At 38.7% G+C, this 19691-nt stretch overlaps 1 protein-coding gene across 1 annotated transcript in view; it reads right to left on the bottom strand.

Moving 5' to 3' along the window:
- The window catches only part of LMBRD1 (LMBR1 domain containing 1), a 70303-nt gene extending 54204 nt beyond the window's left edge, over nucleotides 1-16099 (bottom strand). The window contains exons 1-3 of the mRNA XM_060752833.2: nucleotides 15965-16099; nucleotides 11571-11747; nucleotides 6844-6904 (exon numbers count right to left, since the gene is read on the bottom strand). Coding sequence (XP_060608816.1) covers nucleotides 6844-6904; nucleotides 11571-11747; nucleotides 15965-16030 — 304 coding nt within the window. The 5' untranslated portion in view covers nucleotides 16031-16099. The remainder of the gene's footprint in view (nucleotides 1-6843; nucleotides 6905-11570; nucleotides 11748-15964) is intronic.
- Nucleotides 16100-19691: the final 3592 nt, after the last annotated feature.

Here is a 19691-nt window from a genome sequence, read left to right as displayed (position 1 = left end):
CCAAGAAAAAACTAGAGTAAATCCCATCATTGAACATTCTAGTGAAGATAAAAGAGAAGCCATCTTAAACACTTAAAGTAACTTCAAATTAAGAATACATCTGGATTCTATACTGTTAACCAAAAGGGACAAGAGAAAACAATTATTTGCTACAACTACCAGTATTACACTGCTATGGCCCTACAGCTAGAAGATAGTGCAACACCCCTCTCCCCCTCATACTATCAACGATAATGGAAGTTTGTCCCACAAACACTTGTGTTTTCAGTTCAGGCAATGAAAAGAATATCTGGTTCACTTATATATTCTAGAAGCCCTCAGTGGTGAAATGGATTAAACCCTTGTGCCGGCAGGACTGTTAACCGACTGGGCAGCGGTTCAAATCCGGGGAGAGCAGGTTGAGCTCCCTCTGTCAGCTCTAGCTTCCCATGTGGGGACATGAGAGAAAATTCCCACAAGGATGGTAAAACATAAAAAATCTGGGCATTCCCTGTGCAATATCCTTGCAGACAGTCAATTCTCTAACACCAGAAGCAACTTGCAGTTTCTCAAGTCGCACCTGACACGTAAAAAAAAACACCTTATATATTCTTATTGAAAAAATAGACATTGCCAAATAAGGCTTCAGTCTGATCTTTTTCAAGTGTGAAACCTTTAATAGCAGTGTGCTTAATACAGATAAACACTGGTGACCATACAAGAAATCCAGATATGATCACGCTGCACTTCATCCACAGAACAAAGCTTTCTTGTTCTATAGTGATTTTGGCTTATCACTACCAAAGGTTCTTTAGAAATGTTTTCTGCCTCATATAAAACATGCTGCTGTCAAGTTGATGAGAATAAAAGAGTGGGTTGTTTAAATTAATAAGATTAAGTTCCAGTTAGTAAAAAAAACCCAGATGCTACAGTCAAATAATATTTTTATATATTCTGATCATAATCCAGGACTGCATACAGTCTCTTGAATACATCCTGAGATTTCCTATCCTCAAGGCTTCTCCAGTTCATTTTAATGAACTGGTTCTTGGGTATGTGGTTCATCTGAGGAACGGTATGAGTAGTTTCAACCCCTTGTCTGAAACAACGAAACAGAACCTATAGGCAAATGAGAACATATGCAGAACTGTTGACTGGAGTGGGTCCTTAACAGTTGCTTCTACAGATTCTGCATCTGCATTGAGTGAAGGTCAATGAAGATGTATACACTGGAAAATAATGTTTGCTTTTTTAAAAAACCACACACATTCACATAAAATATTGCTAAATATGCTTAAGCATTCCAATTGTCATGCTTCCCAATATGCTATAATCCAATGTTAAGTAAACGTTATACTATCATCCAAGCTGATTTGTTTGATCTTACCAAATGAACAACTTAGTATTTTCAGCCAAAACTCATTTGGTTTCAGAGATGTGCTTGAGGACTTGTGAAGAGTCAATAAGTTTTAAACTTATATTAAGCTGTTCTCATTAGCTAGATGTAATAAGCCCTAAGATTATATATAAGTAAAGCCAAATAATATATACAAGACTATGAACTTACATGAATCTTCAATTAGAAAGCTTAAATGTATAACTGATTCCTTAAATATCTTTGGAGTTTCAGTCAACAAGGCATCTCATTAAGTATCTAATCACATTAAAGCAAAAGTTCTAAATACACTAAGGATGACATCATACAAAGCTTAATTTTCAACTAGAGCAAAAGGGTCCTAGATTTGACTCCCAAATTTAGGCTTCCTAGAAACTCAAATTAAGTCTCTCAGATAGGTCAACACAAATACCACCAGTTAGAGGGTCACTTCCCTCCTATACGACAAAGGAAAAAAGCTAAGACAGTCTATTGAGTATAACTTCTTCCACATCTTAAACTTCTCTTAGTACAGAGTCTATATTGACTCCGGAAGGTAGGAGGGATTACCTATATAAAAAATGGAAATTCCAAATATACAAGGAGAGTAAATAATTCAAGTCAGATTATTTCACAAATATTTCATTGAATCAGTGGCCATGAAACAACCCCACTACAAAACACATATCTTATTTTTCAAATCAACCAAATGGCACTATAATACACAATAACACATGCAGCTTTCGGCACAATGAAGTGATAACAAATCAGTTTAAAAAGCTGATTTCTAAACATACTAAAGGGACATAAATACTCTAAAGGTACCTGGTCTTATGAGGTCTTGGAAGCTAAGCAAGGCCAGCTTAGCTTCCAAGATCAGATTGCTAGGAGATCACCCACCAACAACTGGCTGCCGTAAGCTGTATTTCAGAGGAAGGAACTGGCAAAACCACCTCTGACTATTCCTTGTCTACGAAAACCCTATAAAATTAATGTGGGCACCATAAGCTAACAACCAACTTGAAGGCATATACGCACAAGCATAGAGACTAAACTATTAGTTTCATCTAAAAATCAGGACTTGTTTTTTGAAATCGCAACAGTTAATGAGAAGTTGTCTAAAGTGGACGGAAACCGTTGACCATTTTTGAGTTCCTTAAAATCTTCACATAAGTTTTCAGAGGTACCCATAACAAGAATTATTATCCAAGTAATATTTAGCTTTCTCATTCATATTATCATGTATTTCAGTAGTCATCATACTAACTCATGACTTAACTCAAGGCAGAATACCCAATAGTGAGTGTGCGTTTACTTGTGTGTATCTTCAAGTCGTCTGTCTAATTATGCAATCCTATCAATTTCATAGGGTTTTCCAAGGTAAGGAACACCCCTAAGAGGTGGTTTTGTTAGTCCCTTCCCATGAAAGAGAGCCTACAGCACCCGATATTTACTGACAGTCTCCTACACAAGTACTGAGCATGTATTAACCCTAGTTAGCTTCCAAGATCAGTCAGGATCTGGTGCCTTTAAGTTATTTAAGACTTCCCTCATTAATCAGATATTTTGAATGGTAGGTAATATATGCCTGTTGTCTATATTCAAAACATTACCACCATCTGGAGGTTGATCTGTGCAACAGCATTCAACCAAGGCACTGAAAAATGTTTTCTTCAAAAGAGAAAGAATAAACTCCATATTTTAAAAATATATATTACCCCTAGAAAATATTCATGTGGCTTTTTCAATTTTTCCCATTTTCAACAAAAAATGAGATTTCCCGTTTTTGTATTCTGTAGCATCAAAAAAGAAATGAAACTACAGTATATGGATGGGGACATCACTTTTGTAGTGCACATTTCTTAAACTGGGCATTCACAACATTCCATCATAGAAATAGGAATCCTTTTTAATATTAATCTTCCTTTTTAATATTAATCTTATGTTGATGTCTAAAGACATAGAAGATAATTTCATTGAAAGAGATTTAGCTGTGTCAAATTCTGTAACTATGGCTTCATAAGAAATCCATTCATCCAGGCAATATTTCCAGAATGCTAATATAGGGACAATAACACAAAATAATGAAATTTATTTTACTGAACATGTTAAAAATGATGCTTATGACCAACCCACAATATATGTAATTTTTTTACAACTGTATAATATTTTATAATATGCAGTCATGCCGGCCACATGACCTTGGAGGTGTCTACAGACAACGCTGGCTCTTCGGCTTAGAAATGGAGATAAGCACCAACCCCCAGAGTCAGACACGACTGGACTTAATGTCAGGGGAAAACCTTTACTTTTACTATAATATTTTAGGCATCAAAGGAGAAAGGCATCAAGGAGAAAGATTCTAAAATGAGGAAAAAATCATTTTCTTTAATGACAACACTTTTATTGGCTATGCAGTATTTTAACACTTTCAGTGGGAGAATTTCTCCTATTTCTTTTTTATGCAATTTTAGAATGTTTTTATAGCCAGCATAAGGCCTTCTTTCAACATTTCTGGGGTCAATGAAGAAAATGGGAAGGTTCCGTTTTCAACAAATTATCCTTCTTTGTCCAATTCATCAGGAGGTTTCTATACTCCAAAAAAAGAAAGAAAGAAAGAAACTTTCAAAGCCAGAGCTCCTGTTCGCTATAGACAGTCTGCTAAATTGTATGCCCCCTAGAACAGCCCTCTTAAAATGCCTTGGTGATCTAAGAATTCATGATGCAGATATGGGCCTTTTCACCACAGACTATGGCCTAGTCACTTCCCCCCCCCCCCCCTTCCCCAGCTTGAACAGTTGGCTTAAATAACTGCTTAGGAGTACTTCTAACACTTTTATTGCTATTTTGACATTTTAGCTTAAGTAAAAGCACTGGCCCATTGGTTTTATTTTTTAAATTACATCTGTAATTTGTGTGATTTATATTCTTTACATCTGAAAAAACTTTAATAGCAATATGCACATTTTAATGCAGAAATTCTAAATTTTAAATCCATTTATATGTCATTAGGTCTTGTTTTCAGAGAAGAATCAAACTGAGAAATTTAGCTGTCTATCATTAATGCATGAACTTATATTCTGCAGTAGAGACTAAGCAGATCTAATATTATCTGCATGTTAAGAATGAGAACACAGTACTGACAATGTTATGAATTGCTGAAATGCCAGCCAGAACAATGCAGTTTTTAAAAGTGTTATAATTTTGGTTTTAAGTTAGGAACGGGAATCAGAGGATTTCTGAGAGCATCTAGTTGGCCACTGTAGGAAAAGGAATGCTTAAGCAGGTGGATCTGCAGTCTGATACTTCAAGATATCTGTTACATCTAAACCTAACCAGTGTGTTGAAGTGAAATAAGACTTTCTATATATAAAAATAGAAGGATGTGAATTCTATAACTTCATGGACTCTTTCTATTTGCAAGTAAGTAATCCCCCTTCTCAACAGTCATCACTGAATATGCTCAGTGGTCCCTAGAAGCCTTTCCTTTTTTGCTGTAAGGACTAAAACAGAGGTACAGACAGCATCTCTTTCTTTCTTCTCCACAATAAAAAAAAATGATTCAGCACTTGTATAAGCCTTACATTTTATGCAGATATGCCAGATTTACATAGAGAAGCAATCTACCTGGCCGCCACATCTGAGTCACTGCCCTCTAAAAATAGCACAGTATTATGCAAGAATCTGAAGAGGTTATTATATCAAAAGTACCCCATTTTTGGAAAACAGGAAATCTGTTTAAATATTTGCATTCGCAGATGTTTAAAAACTCCTTGAAGGAATGTTTAATTTAAAATACTGAAACACTGGTTCAGTACCAAGGAGGTATTTATTTACTACCTCACTTACATCTGCAAGTATGAATGTGATATTTTAAGCTTCCAAGCTTATCTGACAGGTGGCCCAAATGCATAAACAGTTATTTTCCCCCACAAATATTGGCAAGTAAGGAGAATCTATCCTAGCAGTCAGTGAAAGTCAATAAACCTTCACTATGCTCTGACTGAGGTCTCCTACACTCTTCGATGCAACACTGTGATATACTTCATTCAAATTGCAGCAGATTTTTTCCTCCTTGCTGGAACCAAATATCATCTGCTCAGCTGGAAAGAGCCGTTTACATAAATAGTTTCTTTACCTAGCAGGAGAGCAAAATGTAGACACTGCAAAACAAAATAACTAGCCACGGATACTGAAATCCTGAAACAAATCTGCTCACATACTGTCAGACATTTCTGAATATCGTGCTCAGCATATGTTAGAACAAGGAAACAATTTCTCAAAATTGTTTACTATAACACGGGTTTTTCAAATCCAGGAAATCCAACACCTCTGGCTTTGCGCTATATAGGTGTATGTATGTTTGGAAGTGAGGATACACATTTTGGCAGGGTGGTCTGCAGCAATTCCACTAGGAGGGGGCAACTCTCTCCCTCTCTCTATATATATATTACTCTACTTATACCCCGTCTTTCTCTACCCCGAAGGGGGCTCAAGGCGGCTTACATATAGGCAATCATTCAATGCCTTACAACACATACAATTCCAGTAACATTAAAATTAAAACACATTAAGCATTTAAAATGTTTAAAACCATTACATTCAATATAAATCACACCATCCAGAATCATAGTCCAAAGACATTATGTAGTCATTGTACATATTCCAAATCTGTTATTGCACTGTAGTCTTCAGACCTGCTCCTGATCTACAGTGACCAAATGAACTCTGTCAATCTAAGAGTTCCTGAAATGCCTCATTGGTCACGTGATCATGATATGACACAATACATATTCAACAAAACAACACTCATCTTTCTGTAATTCTTGTGATGAGCTGCACAAATGCCTGGGTCCTTAGGCAGATTTTGTAGCCCACAATATTTCCAGAGCACTTGTTTTCTATGTTAGGAAGGGGGGGATTGAACTGCCATTCTTGGGAGTCTCAAGAAACACTAACTCGTCTTTTGGAGAAGTGAAGTTACAGCTCCTCTATCCCTGCCCACAACACTATTTAACTTTTTTCCTAAAACAAAAGTACAATTGCAGCCATTTCTATTTTTGTTTTGTTTTTAGGATTACTTGCTGCCTATGAAGCCTCTGAGAGGCTCCCAAGGACAGACTCACCGAAGTGCCCACTTTGTTCTATATCACTCAGGGCTGTGAGGGCCTAACGGAATCAGAAGCTGGACCCATGTGTAAGTCAAAAAACATTTTCTGAGAAATCCTTTCAGCTGGAACGTATTATTGAGCTACATTCTCACTGCGGAATTCATATTAAATACAAAGTATGCCATCATTGCAACACCAAGATGAATGGAACCTATTATATTCTTATCTGGAATGTTTGGGTTGGATGCAGAGATCTCCAATTCTCAAAAAAAGGGGGGGGGACAGAAAAAATAAACCAAATTTAAAACTGAAAGTCACTGAACACACATCAAAATCAGGAAATATCTCTGTAAGAACTCAAAACATTATTTTACTCACTGTAATATGCATAGAGAACTGTGTCTTCAATCTGTCTTGTAACATTTGCATCAGCCCAGTCCTGAATATGTTGACAAATGAAGAAAAACACAACTATTAGATTAAATTGCCATTTACAAATTCTATGTAGAAGAGTTATTTCTAAGCCTGATGATGATGATGATGATAACAATAATACATTTTATTTCTGACACAGAACATACCTCAACCCAAATCTGTCATATGGAAATCAGCCAGGAACTGGTGGCAACCAGCAATAAATCTCAAAGACTTTAAAAAGCCAGTAAAAAAATTGTTTCTGTCATGCTGTACTATGTCTCAAAGACAAAATGATCAGTGTGGGGAAAAACCTTGGTTCTATTTTCGGTTACCCGCCAGAAACAAAGAATGACATGGCTGAAAATTTTTATACCAGAGATTACAATGGACAATTCTAACACATATATTCATCTGAAGAACCAACAAACAACTTGAACACACACACATTTTTAACAAGCAGGACTGGAAGTGTTTTTAATTTACAATTCTTATAACAAAAAACATCAATAAAACTAAAAACAGATGAAAAGGAAAAATGCGTCCTTTTAAAAATCATAGTAACAATGACATATATTGGCATTGTTATAACAATGCCATAACAATGCCAAAGCCTATATTTTAATATCAAAATAGCAATACTGTATTGCTGCAAAGACTAACTTCTGTTCTTAGCTGCATATACATTCCTTTTCTTAATTCTTTACCTATTCAAAATTGAAAAAGAAAAACTACACTGCTACACTGTCACACTACTATCTTACATCATTCATTTATCGAAATTGCCAGTCTGATTTAGATGCAAATCAGATGGGTTTATGCACTCCTCCATAGTTAGTATTTGTTAGTCAGCACTGATATGTCTGCATTGATGTAATGATAATTACAATAACATTAATTATCTAAACCAGCTGTTTCAATTGGGTTAGATGGCTAACTAATATTATAGATAACTAAGACTATGCCAGTACAGTATAAAATGAGCATCCTTTATCGAGAATTCTGCAATCTGAAGTACTCCAAAATCCAATCCTGTCTAGATGGGTGGCTTTGGTGTGTGTGTGTGTGTTATATGCACAATATTGTTTTTGGTGGGTAGTTTGAATTTCAGAATTCCAGATAAGAGATGCTCATTCTGTAGTAATCATTTCTTTATTATTCAGTCAAAAAAAAAACTGCAGTCCTGATCAGGTAGCTGCACTGGAACACTATGCACAATGGTCATTTCCAGAAAATAACTTTTTGGAATTACTATTCTGCAACAATTATCTCCATCAGCGATTCTGATGAAGTACTAGTGTGTATGCATGTGTGTCTATAGAGTTCTACTCATTAAAATCCAACTTTATATCTCCTTCTCACCTAACCCAGTTTTGACAACAGATATCCGCTGTCCGTACCTGGGAAACGTAACTGGCTAAAGGACGCTGAGCTAAAATTCAATCCAGGCAAGGCAGGTTATTTTAAATGGGTTGTCCATCCAGTTGTGTTCAACCTGTTTGGGGGGCAGGGCTACATTCTTCCAGAATGATCAGGTGAACAGTTCAGGTTTGCTCTTAGATCACTCACAACTGACCTCAGTGGAAATCAGCACTTTTTACCTAATTAGGTGGAGACACCAAATATAGTCCAACCTAGACAGAGATGCTTACAATATGGTGACTTTCTGCATGGATTACTGGAATGAAGTGTATGTGGGAATACATTTGATACCTTGGAAGCTTCACCTTGTTCAAAATGAACCTGCTAGGTTAAAAGTTTGTATATGTGTTTTCACATAATTTCTAGTTTACAACATCTTATGGGGTTTTCTCAGGCAGACTTGTTCAGAGGGAGTTCAACATTGCCTTCCTCTGAGGCTGAGAGAGTGACTTGCTCAGGGTCACTTAGTGGATTTCCATGGCTGGGTGGTGACTCAAACCCTGATCTCCACAGCTGTAATCCAATTCTCTACACCAAATCTCAGGTTAAGAACTGAGTCTTCTAAATATGAACACGCGATGCCTACACTGATTCCCACTTCATGTCCAGGGGCAGTCTGTCATCTTGCCATTTTGAACAACAGGGCATTTCAAACTGAGCATGCAATGAGAATGAAAGTCATTGCATTTCATAAAGCAATAGAATATCTGAAACAACCTTTCTTCCTATATGTACTCATCCACACCGCTAAAACACCTCTGGTAGTTGACTGTAAGAGAGAAGGCATTCTCACTTGAAATGTCCTTCTCAAGGAATGCCCTACTGAAAAACACAGTTCCTACTAGGCATCTACAGTGATAATTTTTCAGCATCAGGCAAAGATGTGTTGATAAGTTTCATTTTTCTCATTTTATAATTAACCTTTTATTTTTCAGTTGTCATTTCAAAAATGACAATGTTAAAATGCCAGTTTGACTGAAACTCAATAGGGGAACTCCCACTTTGTAGCTCATGCAATGCAAAAAATAGCTTAGAGCAGAGGTGTCCACCTTACACACGGTACATTTAAATTGGCTGGATTTTGGGACAGTACAAAGTTGTTTACTAGTATGTATGCATGTATGTGTATCTGTGGAGTTCTACTCATTAAAATCCACTAGTTCATTAAACTAACTGACTGACTGTCTTGGCTGGAAGTTGGATGGGATAATTCCATACTGACAAGAGGCAGACTGAAACACAAGAACAAGAAGGCATAGCTAATGGGGAGAAGAAATAAAAAAGAACTCAGAAAGACTAGTTTGGACTAGAATTATCTGTAATAGCAACAGATCTTCAGGGAAGATCCAAGCAAAGTCTGAAATTACTTTAGTGCAGCAGAAGTGAGTAGAGCAAAAATACAGGTAAGTCAGTAAAGAACTGCTACCCTTTTAAGGCCCCTTCTGCATTGCCCTATATCCTAGGATCTGATCCCAGATTATCTGAATATCCCAGATTATCTGGCAGTGGAGATTCATGTAATCCAGTTCAAAGCATATAACCTGGAATCAGTGTAGAAGGAACCTAAGAGAACAACTGTTGTGTCAAAGACTGACGAAGCAGCCTTGAGAGAAGATGTATATGTATTTAAGTAAACCAAAACCCTTCCCAGAATAAAGGGAGTTAACAATTCTCTGAGTCATTCATTGAGTTAAAGGTGCAACTGTATAAGGTTATTTGCTAAAGGTTGGTTATGCAAGATACATTGCTTTGACAAAGAGAACTTCTTAAGGCTATAGTGACATCGGTTGTAATAGTTAAATACAATCCTTCCTTCACATTCAATGGCATTTGGGGAGCAGGATCCTTGTGAAAGTGGAAAAACTGTGAATAAAAAAAACCTCTTTATTTTTTTTGAGGGAACACTTATCGAGGAATTTCTAGGTTCTCCAGTGCAACTCTGCCAATAAAATAGTTTGCAATGATCTATAAATGTATATAGAAGTGTTTTATCTAAGAATCTCTACATCCTCCAGTACAGCTCTACATTTAACTTCTTCTGGAAAATTACCATAGAATTATGCTGGAAGCCGTAGAGCTTGCTAGAGAGAACATACCGATTGAATCTGCGAGTAATCAAATCCATAAATATAGAGGACCAATTGTAATTCCTTCCAAAGAAATAGCAGATTATTGAAAACATTCCAACATTGAGCTTCTAATGTACTTTGTTCTCACTACAACTTTTGCTCCTGTTCAAGACACCAGAACATCCACATACCATGGGTTTTACAAGGTCAAGGAATGAAAGCATCTGGGGCCCTGAGCAGGAGGGAGCCTGGTAACACAAACTGGCTCTGATTGGAAGACTTGAAGGATGGATGGAGAAACTTTCTGGAGCTATGGGGTTTTGGGGATTGGAACTGAGAAGTTGCCCACATTTTCTTCACTTGTAACATTGCTTTATGGCAGTAACCTAGCATTAAATAGATTTCCAAGATTTCCTTGTGAGTAAATTTAACTACTACCAAGTTCTGCGAATATCACATTTGCTAGATATTTACTACTTTAAAGGTACTATCTCATCAATTTAATTATTAGCACTTCTGGGGTGTTTTGACACCAGCCTAAATCCAAAGTGCTCTAATTCTACAGTGTAGGAGTCCAAACTGAAAGCTCTACATCTCCAGGCACACCTAGGAGTTAAAGCCTCATGAAAAAAAGGGCTATATAAAAGGCATGGGCAAACTTTGGCCCTCCGAGTATTTTGGACTTTAACTCTCACAATTAGTCCTGGATAGGAGTAATAATGATTAAAGTGAATTGATGTTTTATGGTGGTGGAATAAGACCCGGAATAAGGGAAAATCAGGAGAAATGTATAAGCTTTCACTTAAGGGTAGCTATTAGAGATGATTCTCCCCACAAATCAGTTACTGGTGACGAAAGTTCTACTATCCCAAACTCTCCACCACAATGTGTGACAACATTGGGAACACCTCCACAGCTTTCATATATTCTGCTTTCATTGTTGCACTACCTTTTTCCATATCTCATTCCATTAACTTTCTGAAAATATGTGTCACTGTATAGATAAAAATATGATTAAATCCTATAGTTCAAACAGATTTATTTTCTAGTAACAGGATTTAAGATTGCACTTCAAGGGTTTAAGAATTTTTATAATTAGGACATTTAATAGAAGAATTCATAGTACATATCCAAAAACTAAAATCACTTTTTTAAGAGGTTACATGACATCTATAGCAGGAAATGGTAATCAATACCTACCTTAAAGGTCCCATTTTGGTTCTTCACATAAGAAACCAGAAAAATATCCACAGGTAAGAGTGCCGATGTAATAAGTGCAATTGCCAGAGCAAAAATTGATGTTATAGTGGAAATTACTTCACTTTCCCGTCTGCTCTGGTACTTGCGGACATAAACCCAGCAAAAAGCTAGGATAACCTTTAAAAAAGAGAAACAGGTTACCACAACCCACTCTTGATATATTTTAATACCCAATACAAAACAGTTCATAGAAAACTCCCTGCAGACTAGGCACAGCTTTTGAATTGTGCTTCTTCTAAGCCAGAATTTATTGAGATTACTACCCTAGAAATCACTGTACTTTGCAGATCAGTGTTGGAGAAATAAATAACTGCTATTTGTAAGTGTAGATTCAGCCCACAAAACACTGTCAAGCCTCCAAACTAATCAACTTTATCTCTTAATTTTATTTTGATCTTCTAAAGGTTGAGTATCCGTTCTCAGAAATGCTTGGGATCAGAAGTTTTCTTTCTTTCAGATTTTGGAATATTTGCATATACATAAGGAGATATCTTGGAGATGGGACCCAAGTGTAAACACAAAATCCATTTATGTTTCATATACACCTTGGACACACATAAACTGAAGTAATTTTATACACAATATATTAATAATCTTATGCATGAAGAAACTGTACATACTTGCTCAACAAGGAGAGCTGAGATCACTCCAAATTTTACTACAAAAGAGTGTTGCTGTATCACTGGATGAACAATGGGAATAAATGATCCATTGCAGGCTACCTTGAACTGTTATATTTGCAAAATTATACAGATGCCAGATTTGTCAGGAATTCAGGAAGTCTTGTGCAAAGTAATCCCATTATTTTCGACCCTCTGATGTAACAACCAGCAGTTGTCCAAGACTACTTAATAAGATTTATGTCTGGGAGGAGAATGAAGTCAAGCCTCCCTTCTCCAAGTACATTTCATCTATTACATCTGACTGACGTTCACATTTGCTCTTAATGATTACACAGAAGTCTACCACTTTTGCCATGAAGTTTTATTATTACAGGAACTGTGCTTTGTTCACAGAAGAAAATATGGTTACTAGGAAAGATTAGAACTTTCTCCAGGGAATATATCCAAGACATAAACAACCAAAGCAAATAATGTGGTTAACACTTAAGGATCAATATGATACAGTAACTAAGGTTCTGTTTTGGAGTAGAGCTGGATTATCTGTTTAGGAGGTATGATTTTGAAGACCCCATTTGTAAAATGAAAATATGAAGAATATAGCTGCCATTTCTTACAAAATTAAAAAAAAGATGCAGTGATAAGTGATGAGTCACACTAAGGGCACATCTACACTGTAGAATTAATGTATCTTGACACTATGTTAACTGGCATGGCTCAATGTTATGGAATCATGGGAACTGTGGCTTTACAAGGTCTGCAGCCTTTTCTGCTAATGAGTGCTGATGCTTCAGCAAACTACAACTTCCCTAGCATTGAGCCATGACAATGTAGATGCACAGTAAGTTTTACCAAAAAGTTCTAGCCAATTAACAAAGAAAATGCACAGTACGTAACTTAAAATGACTAAATGTTATTAAACATTACTGTAAATTACATTTTTCATGGAGTGCAGTTAGTTCCTATTGGGATGTTCAATGTATGCTTGGCAGAGCAGAGAGTACAAGGAGATCTGAGATCACTCCAAACAGCCCTCCACCCTCAGCCTTCTGAAGTGCTTCACATTTCCAATGGTTATTTTACAGGTATACCATGCAAATATAATGATATAATATCTGGAGGTGATGGTCATATCAAGAAAACAATACGACTCAATCTCATCCAAATATCCTCCCCCTCCACCCACCCATACTGGACTTTTCCAAGGGTTGGCAGCAACAACAAATTATTTCCAGCTTTTTAATGTATGCTAGATGGCTAATTGAGAATTCTAGATTATGCAATCAGCTCAAAATATGGAAATTGCATAATATTTTGGTTGGCTTGATTTATGCTGCCCACATTTCACATACACAAAGTTAGTGGTGGTTGGAGTTTGGAGTTTTGGAGGAGCTAGGCAACTGCAGAACCTTATTTCCAAAAAGATACAGGACCTTTGGCTGGTTCAATACTGTCAAATACTGCAGTTTAAACTGCATTATATGGTCAGATTAGAACCATATAAACAGTTCAAACCACACTGCACTGCATTATATATATGGTTCTACACTGAGTGTATAATGCAGTTCAAACTGCATTATCATTATCTGGCAGTGTGGAACTAGACAAAGCTCCTGTGTCTATCCCAGACGTGGGCAAACTTTGGTCCTCACGGTGTTTTGAACTTCAACTTCCACAATTCCTAACAGCCAGTAGGCCAGGCACGGGCAAACTTCGGCTGTTAGGATGCCTGGTCTATCCTCTCTGAAGGTCAGAGTAAAACCCAGAATGGATTTCCTGCTCCAATGACACAGAAACCCAGGTTGTATTTTAGGGGTTGTTTATTATTTTTATTTTTATTTTTTTTAAAAAGCCAAACGGCAATTCCATCACAGGACATTTTAATGACAATCTGCTTTAACTGGGACGTACACTTATTTACTCATAAAGTAATGCCAAGGGGGAAAGCCAGCATGGAGTAGTAATTTAAGCATTGAACTACAACTCTGGAGAAACCAGGGTTTGAATCCGCACTCAGTCATGAACTACCTGGTCTTGGGTGAGTCACTCTGTCTCAGGCCCAATCTATGCTGCCATGTCATTCAGTTTCAGAATGCAGTTAAACTGCATTGGACCGCATTATATGGCACTGTAGACTCATATAATCCAGTTCAAGGCAGTTAAAACTGCATTATGTTACAATGTCAGCAGGGCCTCGAAGGAAGGAAACGGCAAAGCTCTGCTGAGAACTTGCCAGGAAAACCCTGCCATCAGTTGGAAATGACTTGAAGGCACACAACACAACACTACATTGCATAATCCTTTTGGTAACTATGGCTGCCATGCAATGCAAACTTTGTTGTCGTTGCATGCTTGACATCACATGGTGTCCTTGGCCATGTTGAATGAATTGTTTATTGTACTAGCCATAGGCCATGACATAAAATATACAACCTTTAAAAGTACAATAAGCACTTTCCAATACAAGTATTAAAACAAGTTCCATATACTAAAATTATCCATATACTACTATAATAAAATTATAGTAGTGACATAATAACAATTACAAATGTCTGGTTTATATCATCCTCAAAATATCTTAATTTCCATTTCTAGCTTCTGCTGTGGACTTTACTAGTTTGGCTCGGATTTTTTGGGCTGCGACTGCAAATGTGGCAACCTTTAAAGTTATATTTTTGGAACAATCTGCTAACAAGTCACTAATAACTGCTGACCTTGGCCATGCTTGTTCAGAGGGGATTGCTTTTATTTATTTTTTATTTACTTATTTAAAACATTTATGTTCCGTTCTTCTCACGCCGCATGGGACTCGGGGCGGAGCACAACATATATACAGCAAACATTCAATCCCAGGACATACTTATACATATACTATACATATACACAAAAATCACTTATATCTACTTTAAAATCAGCTATTTAAAAGCATCTCAAGACACCATGCTGGCTCCGATCAGCGGAGCAGCTTCCCTATTATTGCCTCATTGCACTGCCCTAAAGGTTTGGTCCCACAGCCAGGTCTTTACCATCTTTCTGAAGGACAGGAGAGAGGAGCTGGTCTAGTCTCACCCTTGCCTCCCTCTCTGAGGCTGAGAGAGTGTGATTTGCCCAAGGAAAACGACTCTGTTTCCAAGGTACGATCTTGAGCCATTGGTGGCACCTACACTGTAGAATTAATGCGGTTTGGCACCATTTTGAATGCCATGGGATGTTAGGAGTGGTCGCTTTACAAGGTCTGGTGCCTTATCTGCCAAAGTGTGCACCAAATTAACAAACCCCAGGATTCCATACCACTGGAAGTTAAAGCGCTTTAATTCTACAGTGTAGGAGCCCAAGCTGAAAGCTCTACATCTCCAGGCTCACCTAGGAGTTAAAGCCTCACGCAAAAGAAAGGCTATACTGCAGGCATGGGCAAACTTTAACCTTCTGGGTGTTTTGGACTTCAACTCCCACAATTCCTAACGGCCTCAGGCCCTTTCCTTTTCCCCTCAGCCGCTTAAGCGGAAAAGGAAAAGACCTGAGGCCGTTAGGAATTGTGGGAGTTGGAGTCCAAAACACCCGGAGGGCCGAAGTTTGCCCATGCCTGCTGTATAGTATAAGAGTAGCGTAATACTAAAACCAACCCCTTTAGGCCCTTGCCACCCATACAGTCCCAACAGACACCACAAAGGGAGCTCTTAGGGAGGCTGGGCCTCTGAAAGGAGGGCTTCTTACCAGCAAGGCCAGGCCGAAGAGGCACCAGCCCGTCACCAGGTCCGTCTGGGCGGTAAAGGCCGCCATCTTAACTTCCGGCAACAACTCGGCCAGCAAGGAGGCGACGGCGCCGCCGCAGGAGGGAGAGGGGAGGGGCTAGCGGGGTGGGCGGGGCCAAATCAGTGACGTCAGACCAACCGGAACGAGGTTGCTATAGGGACTGCAAAACAACGCCGCAACGCCCCCGAGGCAAATCAAGGAAGGGGATTGGTTGGCCTCGTGGTCTAAGGCGCTAATCAGGGAAGGCGAAGGCGAAGCAGCGAGCCTATCAGGGTTGAGGGGTGGGATCATTTGCATTGCGCGGCTGCTCTCAACTTCCAAGGATGCCAAACTCTTTGGGTGCATCTCCACTGCGGAGTTAATATGATAACACTAAAACTGCCTTGCCTCTATGGCAGGGGTCCTCAATACTTTTAAACAGAGGGCCAGGTCACAGGCCCTCAAACTGTTGGAGGGCCAGATTATAATTTGAAAAACCATGAATGAATTGGATTGTTGTAGGTTTTTTCGGTCTATATGGCCATGGTCTAGAGGCATTCTCTCTTGACGTTTCGCCTGCATCTATGGCAAGCATCCTCAGAGGTAGTGAGGTCTGTTGGAAGTAGGAAAGTTGGTTTATATATCTAATCCCGTTGGCATTTCTTGGAGGCAGACCCTGGGCAGGGAACGGGGGAATCCAGTTGTGATTTCCTGCTTTAGCTGCCCAGAGGGATGCTCTTGCGGTTGTCAGAGGAACATTAAGGGCCCTTCCACACATCCATATAATTCAGACTATCAAAGCAGAAATTCCACAATATCTGCTTTGAACTGGATTATATGAGTCCACGCTGCCATATATTCTGGTACAAAGCAGATAATGTGGGATTTATTCAGCTGTGTGGAAGGAGCCTCGGAGAAGTGGTGGTTCTCATGAAACTTTTGCTTGATTTTGTCTACTGAAAGGAGGCTGATAGCCATGCGGTGGGTGGCTTTCACAGGGCCGTTCCACATAGCTCTATATCCCAGAATATCAAGGCAGAAAATCCCACAATATCTGCTTTGAAGTGGGTTATCTGAGGGCCCTTCCACACAGCCTTTTATCCCAGAATATCAAGGCAGGAAATCCCACATTATCTGAGTGTGGACTCAGATAATTACCCGGTTCAAAGCAGATATTGTGGGATTGTATGGCTGTATGGAAGGGCCCTGAGTCCGCACTGCAATATATTCCACTTCAAAGCAGAAAATGTGGGATTTTATTCAGCAGTGTGGAAAGGGCCCCAGTTTAAAGCAGATATTGTGGATTATTTGCCTTGATATTCTGGGTTCTGTGGCGGTGCAGAAGGGCCCTTAATGGCTTTGTAGGTGAATAAAAGAAAAAGTGCATTAGTAAATTAATAAAATGTGCGTTCAGTGCAAACGTTCCCATTGTAAAGGCACTTTAGTCAGAGACTGTTTATATGAAAGGAAAACTTCATGACAAACCCAGGATTTTTATAGTTTTCTCAGGCAAGGTATATATTTACTTCAAAGATTATACGAGGGAAAAAAATCCCACTTAAATGGCGTCTGGTCCCCCCCCCCCCCCATATTTTTTCTAGCTACACAAAATTGCGCACTTGAGTTTTCCATTACTTTAAGCCACTTAGTAAATAACTACACTAAAAAAACCTATGTTTCCTTTAATTCAATGGGAAGAATTTCTTCTAGGTGAGAAAAGGGTCAGGCAGATTCCTAAAAGGAGGAAAGAAAAGTTATGATACAACCATTTTTCTTCCTGTATTTTAGGGCCCTTCCACACAGCCATATAACCCAGAATCAAGGCAGATAATTCACAATATCTGCTTTGAACGGATTATCTGAGTCCATACTGCCATATAATCCAGTTCAGTGTGGATTTTATACAACTGTGTGGAAGGGCCTTTAGATTCTCAGATAGAGCTATTAACCATTTTCTGTTTATCCAATTCTGTATTGATAAATGTTCTAGTTTTTTTTTCATGCTTTTACTGTTTCCATCCTTGCAGCACAAGCTGGAAACACTATGAGGTCTTTGGTAGGCTCTTATTTTTGTCCTCAAATACCAAGAGAAGAGATAATACACCCATATAATGGACTTTCCTATTATCCGGCATATTTTAGTATCTTTGGACATGAAATCCATACATAGTTCCAATCCATTAATGCTCCACAATCTCACATTTTTAAAACTCTAGCCTTGTACTCTGCTGGCTTTTGCTTGACCAACTAAAGTACTACCATGAGGGCTTCAATAGTTTGCTCCCAAGTAATGTGAATGTTTTAAATACAGGTGTTTTAAAATACATTTTTAATTTAAAGTCTGTTATTTAAGAGCCAGTATGCTGTACAGCTCATAATCCAGTGCAAATGTTTGTTCTCATAGTCCAGACTGGATCTTATTATTAGCAAAATAGAGAAATTTGGACAGTCAGTCAGAATTTGCATTTGACCTTTATGAATTCGTGGGCAGAAACTATATCTGAGCTGTCACCATCTTACTTCATCATCTATAAGCATGGTCTGGCTGAACAGATGGTGTAAGAAATAAATAATGTCCTGAAATGGATTGCTAGGAAACTGGCCTTTAAAACCAAGAGTCAGTCCTACTAAAGGGGGACTGTCTCAAGACTAGCCTTGCCGTTCTCCAGTGTAATGTTACTATTATAAATGCATGCATGATAACAAAGAACACAACCTCTGAGGATGCCTGCCATAGATGCAGGCGAAATGTCAGGAGAGAATGCTTCTGGAACCTGGCCATACAGCCCAGAAAACACAGAACAACCCAGCAATTTAACAATTCAATTTGGCAAATTAATTCACAAATTCAATGCAAGACAATTAACAATGGCTATTTGTCCCTTCAATATTTCACTAACAATTCTACTTTTTCCAGCTTTGGGATAGTACTTCCTAACTGATTCTCAATTTTCTGGGTACAGCTTCCTACCCCCCAAAAATAATAGTGAGAAATATTCTCAGAAAATCATCTCACACAACTACTAGGCTGGCTCTCTTCTTCCTCTCTGAAACGACATGCTGCACATAAGTCAGTGGCAGAACATTACACCCCATCAGCTTTATGTGCAATCTCTTCTGGCTATTGCTCTTTCAGCACATATTCATTGAAAAGTACTCTTCATTCACAAAAATCAGGTATTCTTGGGAGCCCTTAATTTAGCACAAGGTGGGATTGTTCCACTATCAGTTAAGTCAATGGGCATGTGTCATACAAGGTCCAGAATGGGCAAAGTCCTGGAACGTGTGGTGGCCTCGCAACTCCAGGAATTCTTGGTAGACACTGATTATCTAGATCCGGCACAGTCTGGCTTTAGGCCGGGACATGGTACTGATGCAGCCTTGGTCGACTTAGTTGATGATCTTCGCCGGAAGCAAAACAGGGGGATTGTGTCCCTGTTGGTTCTGCTGGACGTCTCATCGGCCTTCGATACCGTCGACCATGGTATCCTTCTGAGACGCCTCTCAGGAATGGGCCTTGGTGGTATTGCCTTGCAGTGGCTCCAGTCCTTCCTTGAGGGTCGCTCCCAGAAGGTGTTGTTAGGGGACTCCTGCTCGGCCCCATGGCCATTGTACTGTGGGGTCCCACAGGGCTCAGTGTTGTCCCCTATGTTATTCAACATAGCCGTTGGGGGAGATCATCCAGAGTTTCAGGGTACGGTGTCATTTG

This window comes from Anolis sagrei, chromosome 1 (assembly GCF_037176765.1).
Source record: "Anolis sagrei isolate rAnoSag1 chromosome 1, rAnoSag1.mat, whole genome shotgun sequence".
Lineage (NCBI taxonomy): Eukaryota > Metazoa > Chordata > Lepidosauria > Squamata > Dactyloidae > Anolis > Anolis sagrei.
Note: the sequence above shows the minus strand (reverse complement) of the source record. Positions and strands in the feature narration are given on the sequence as shown.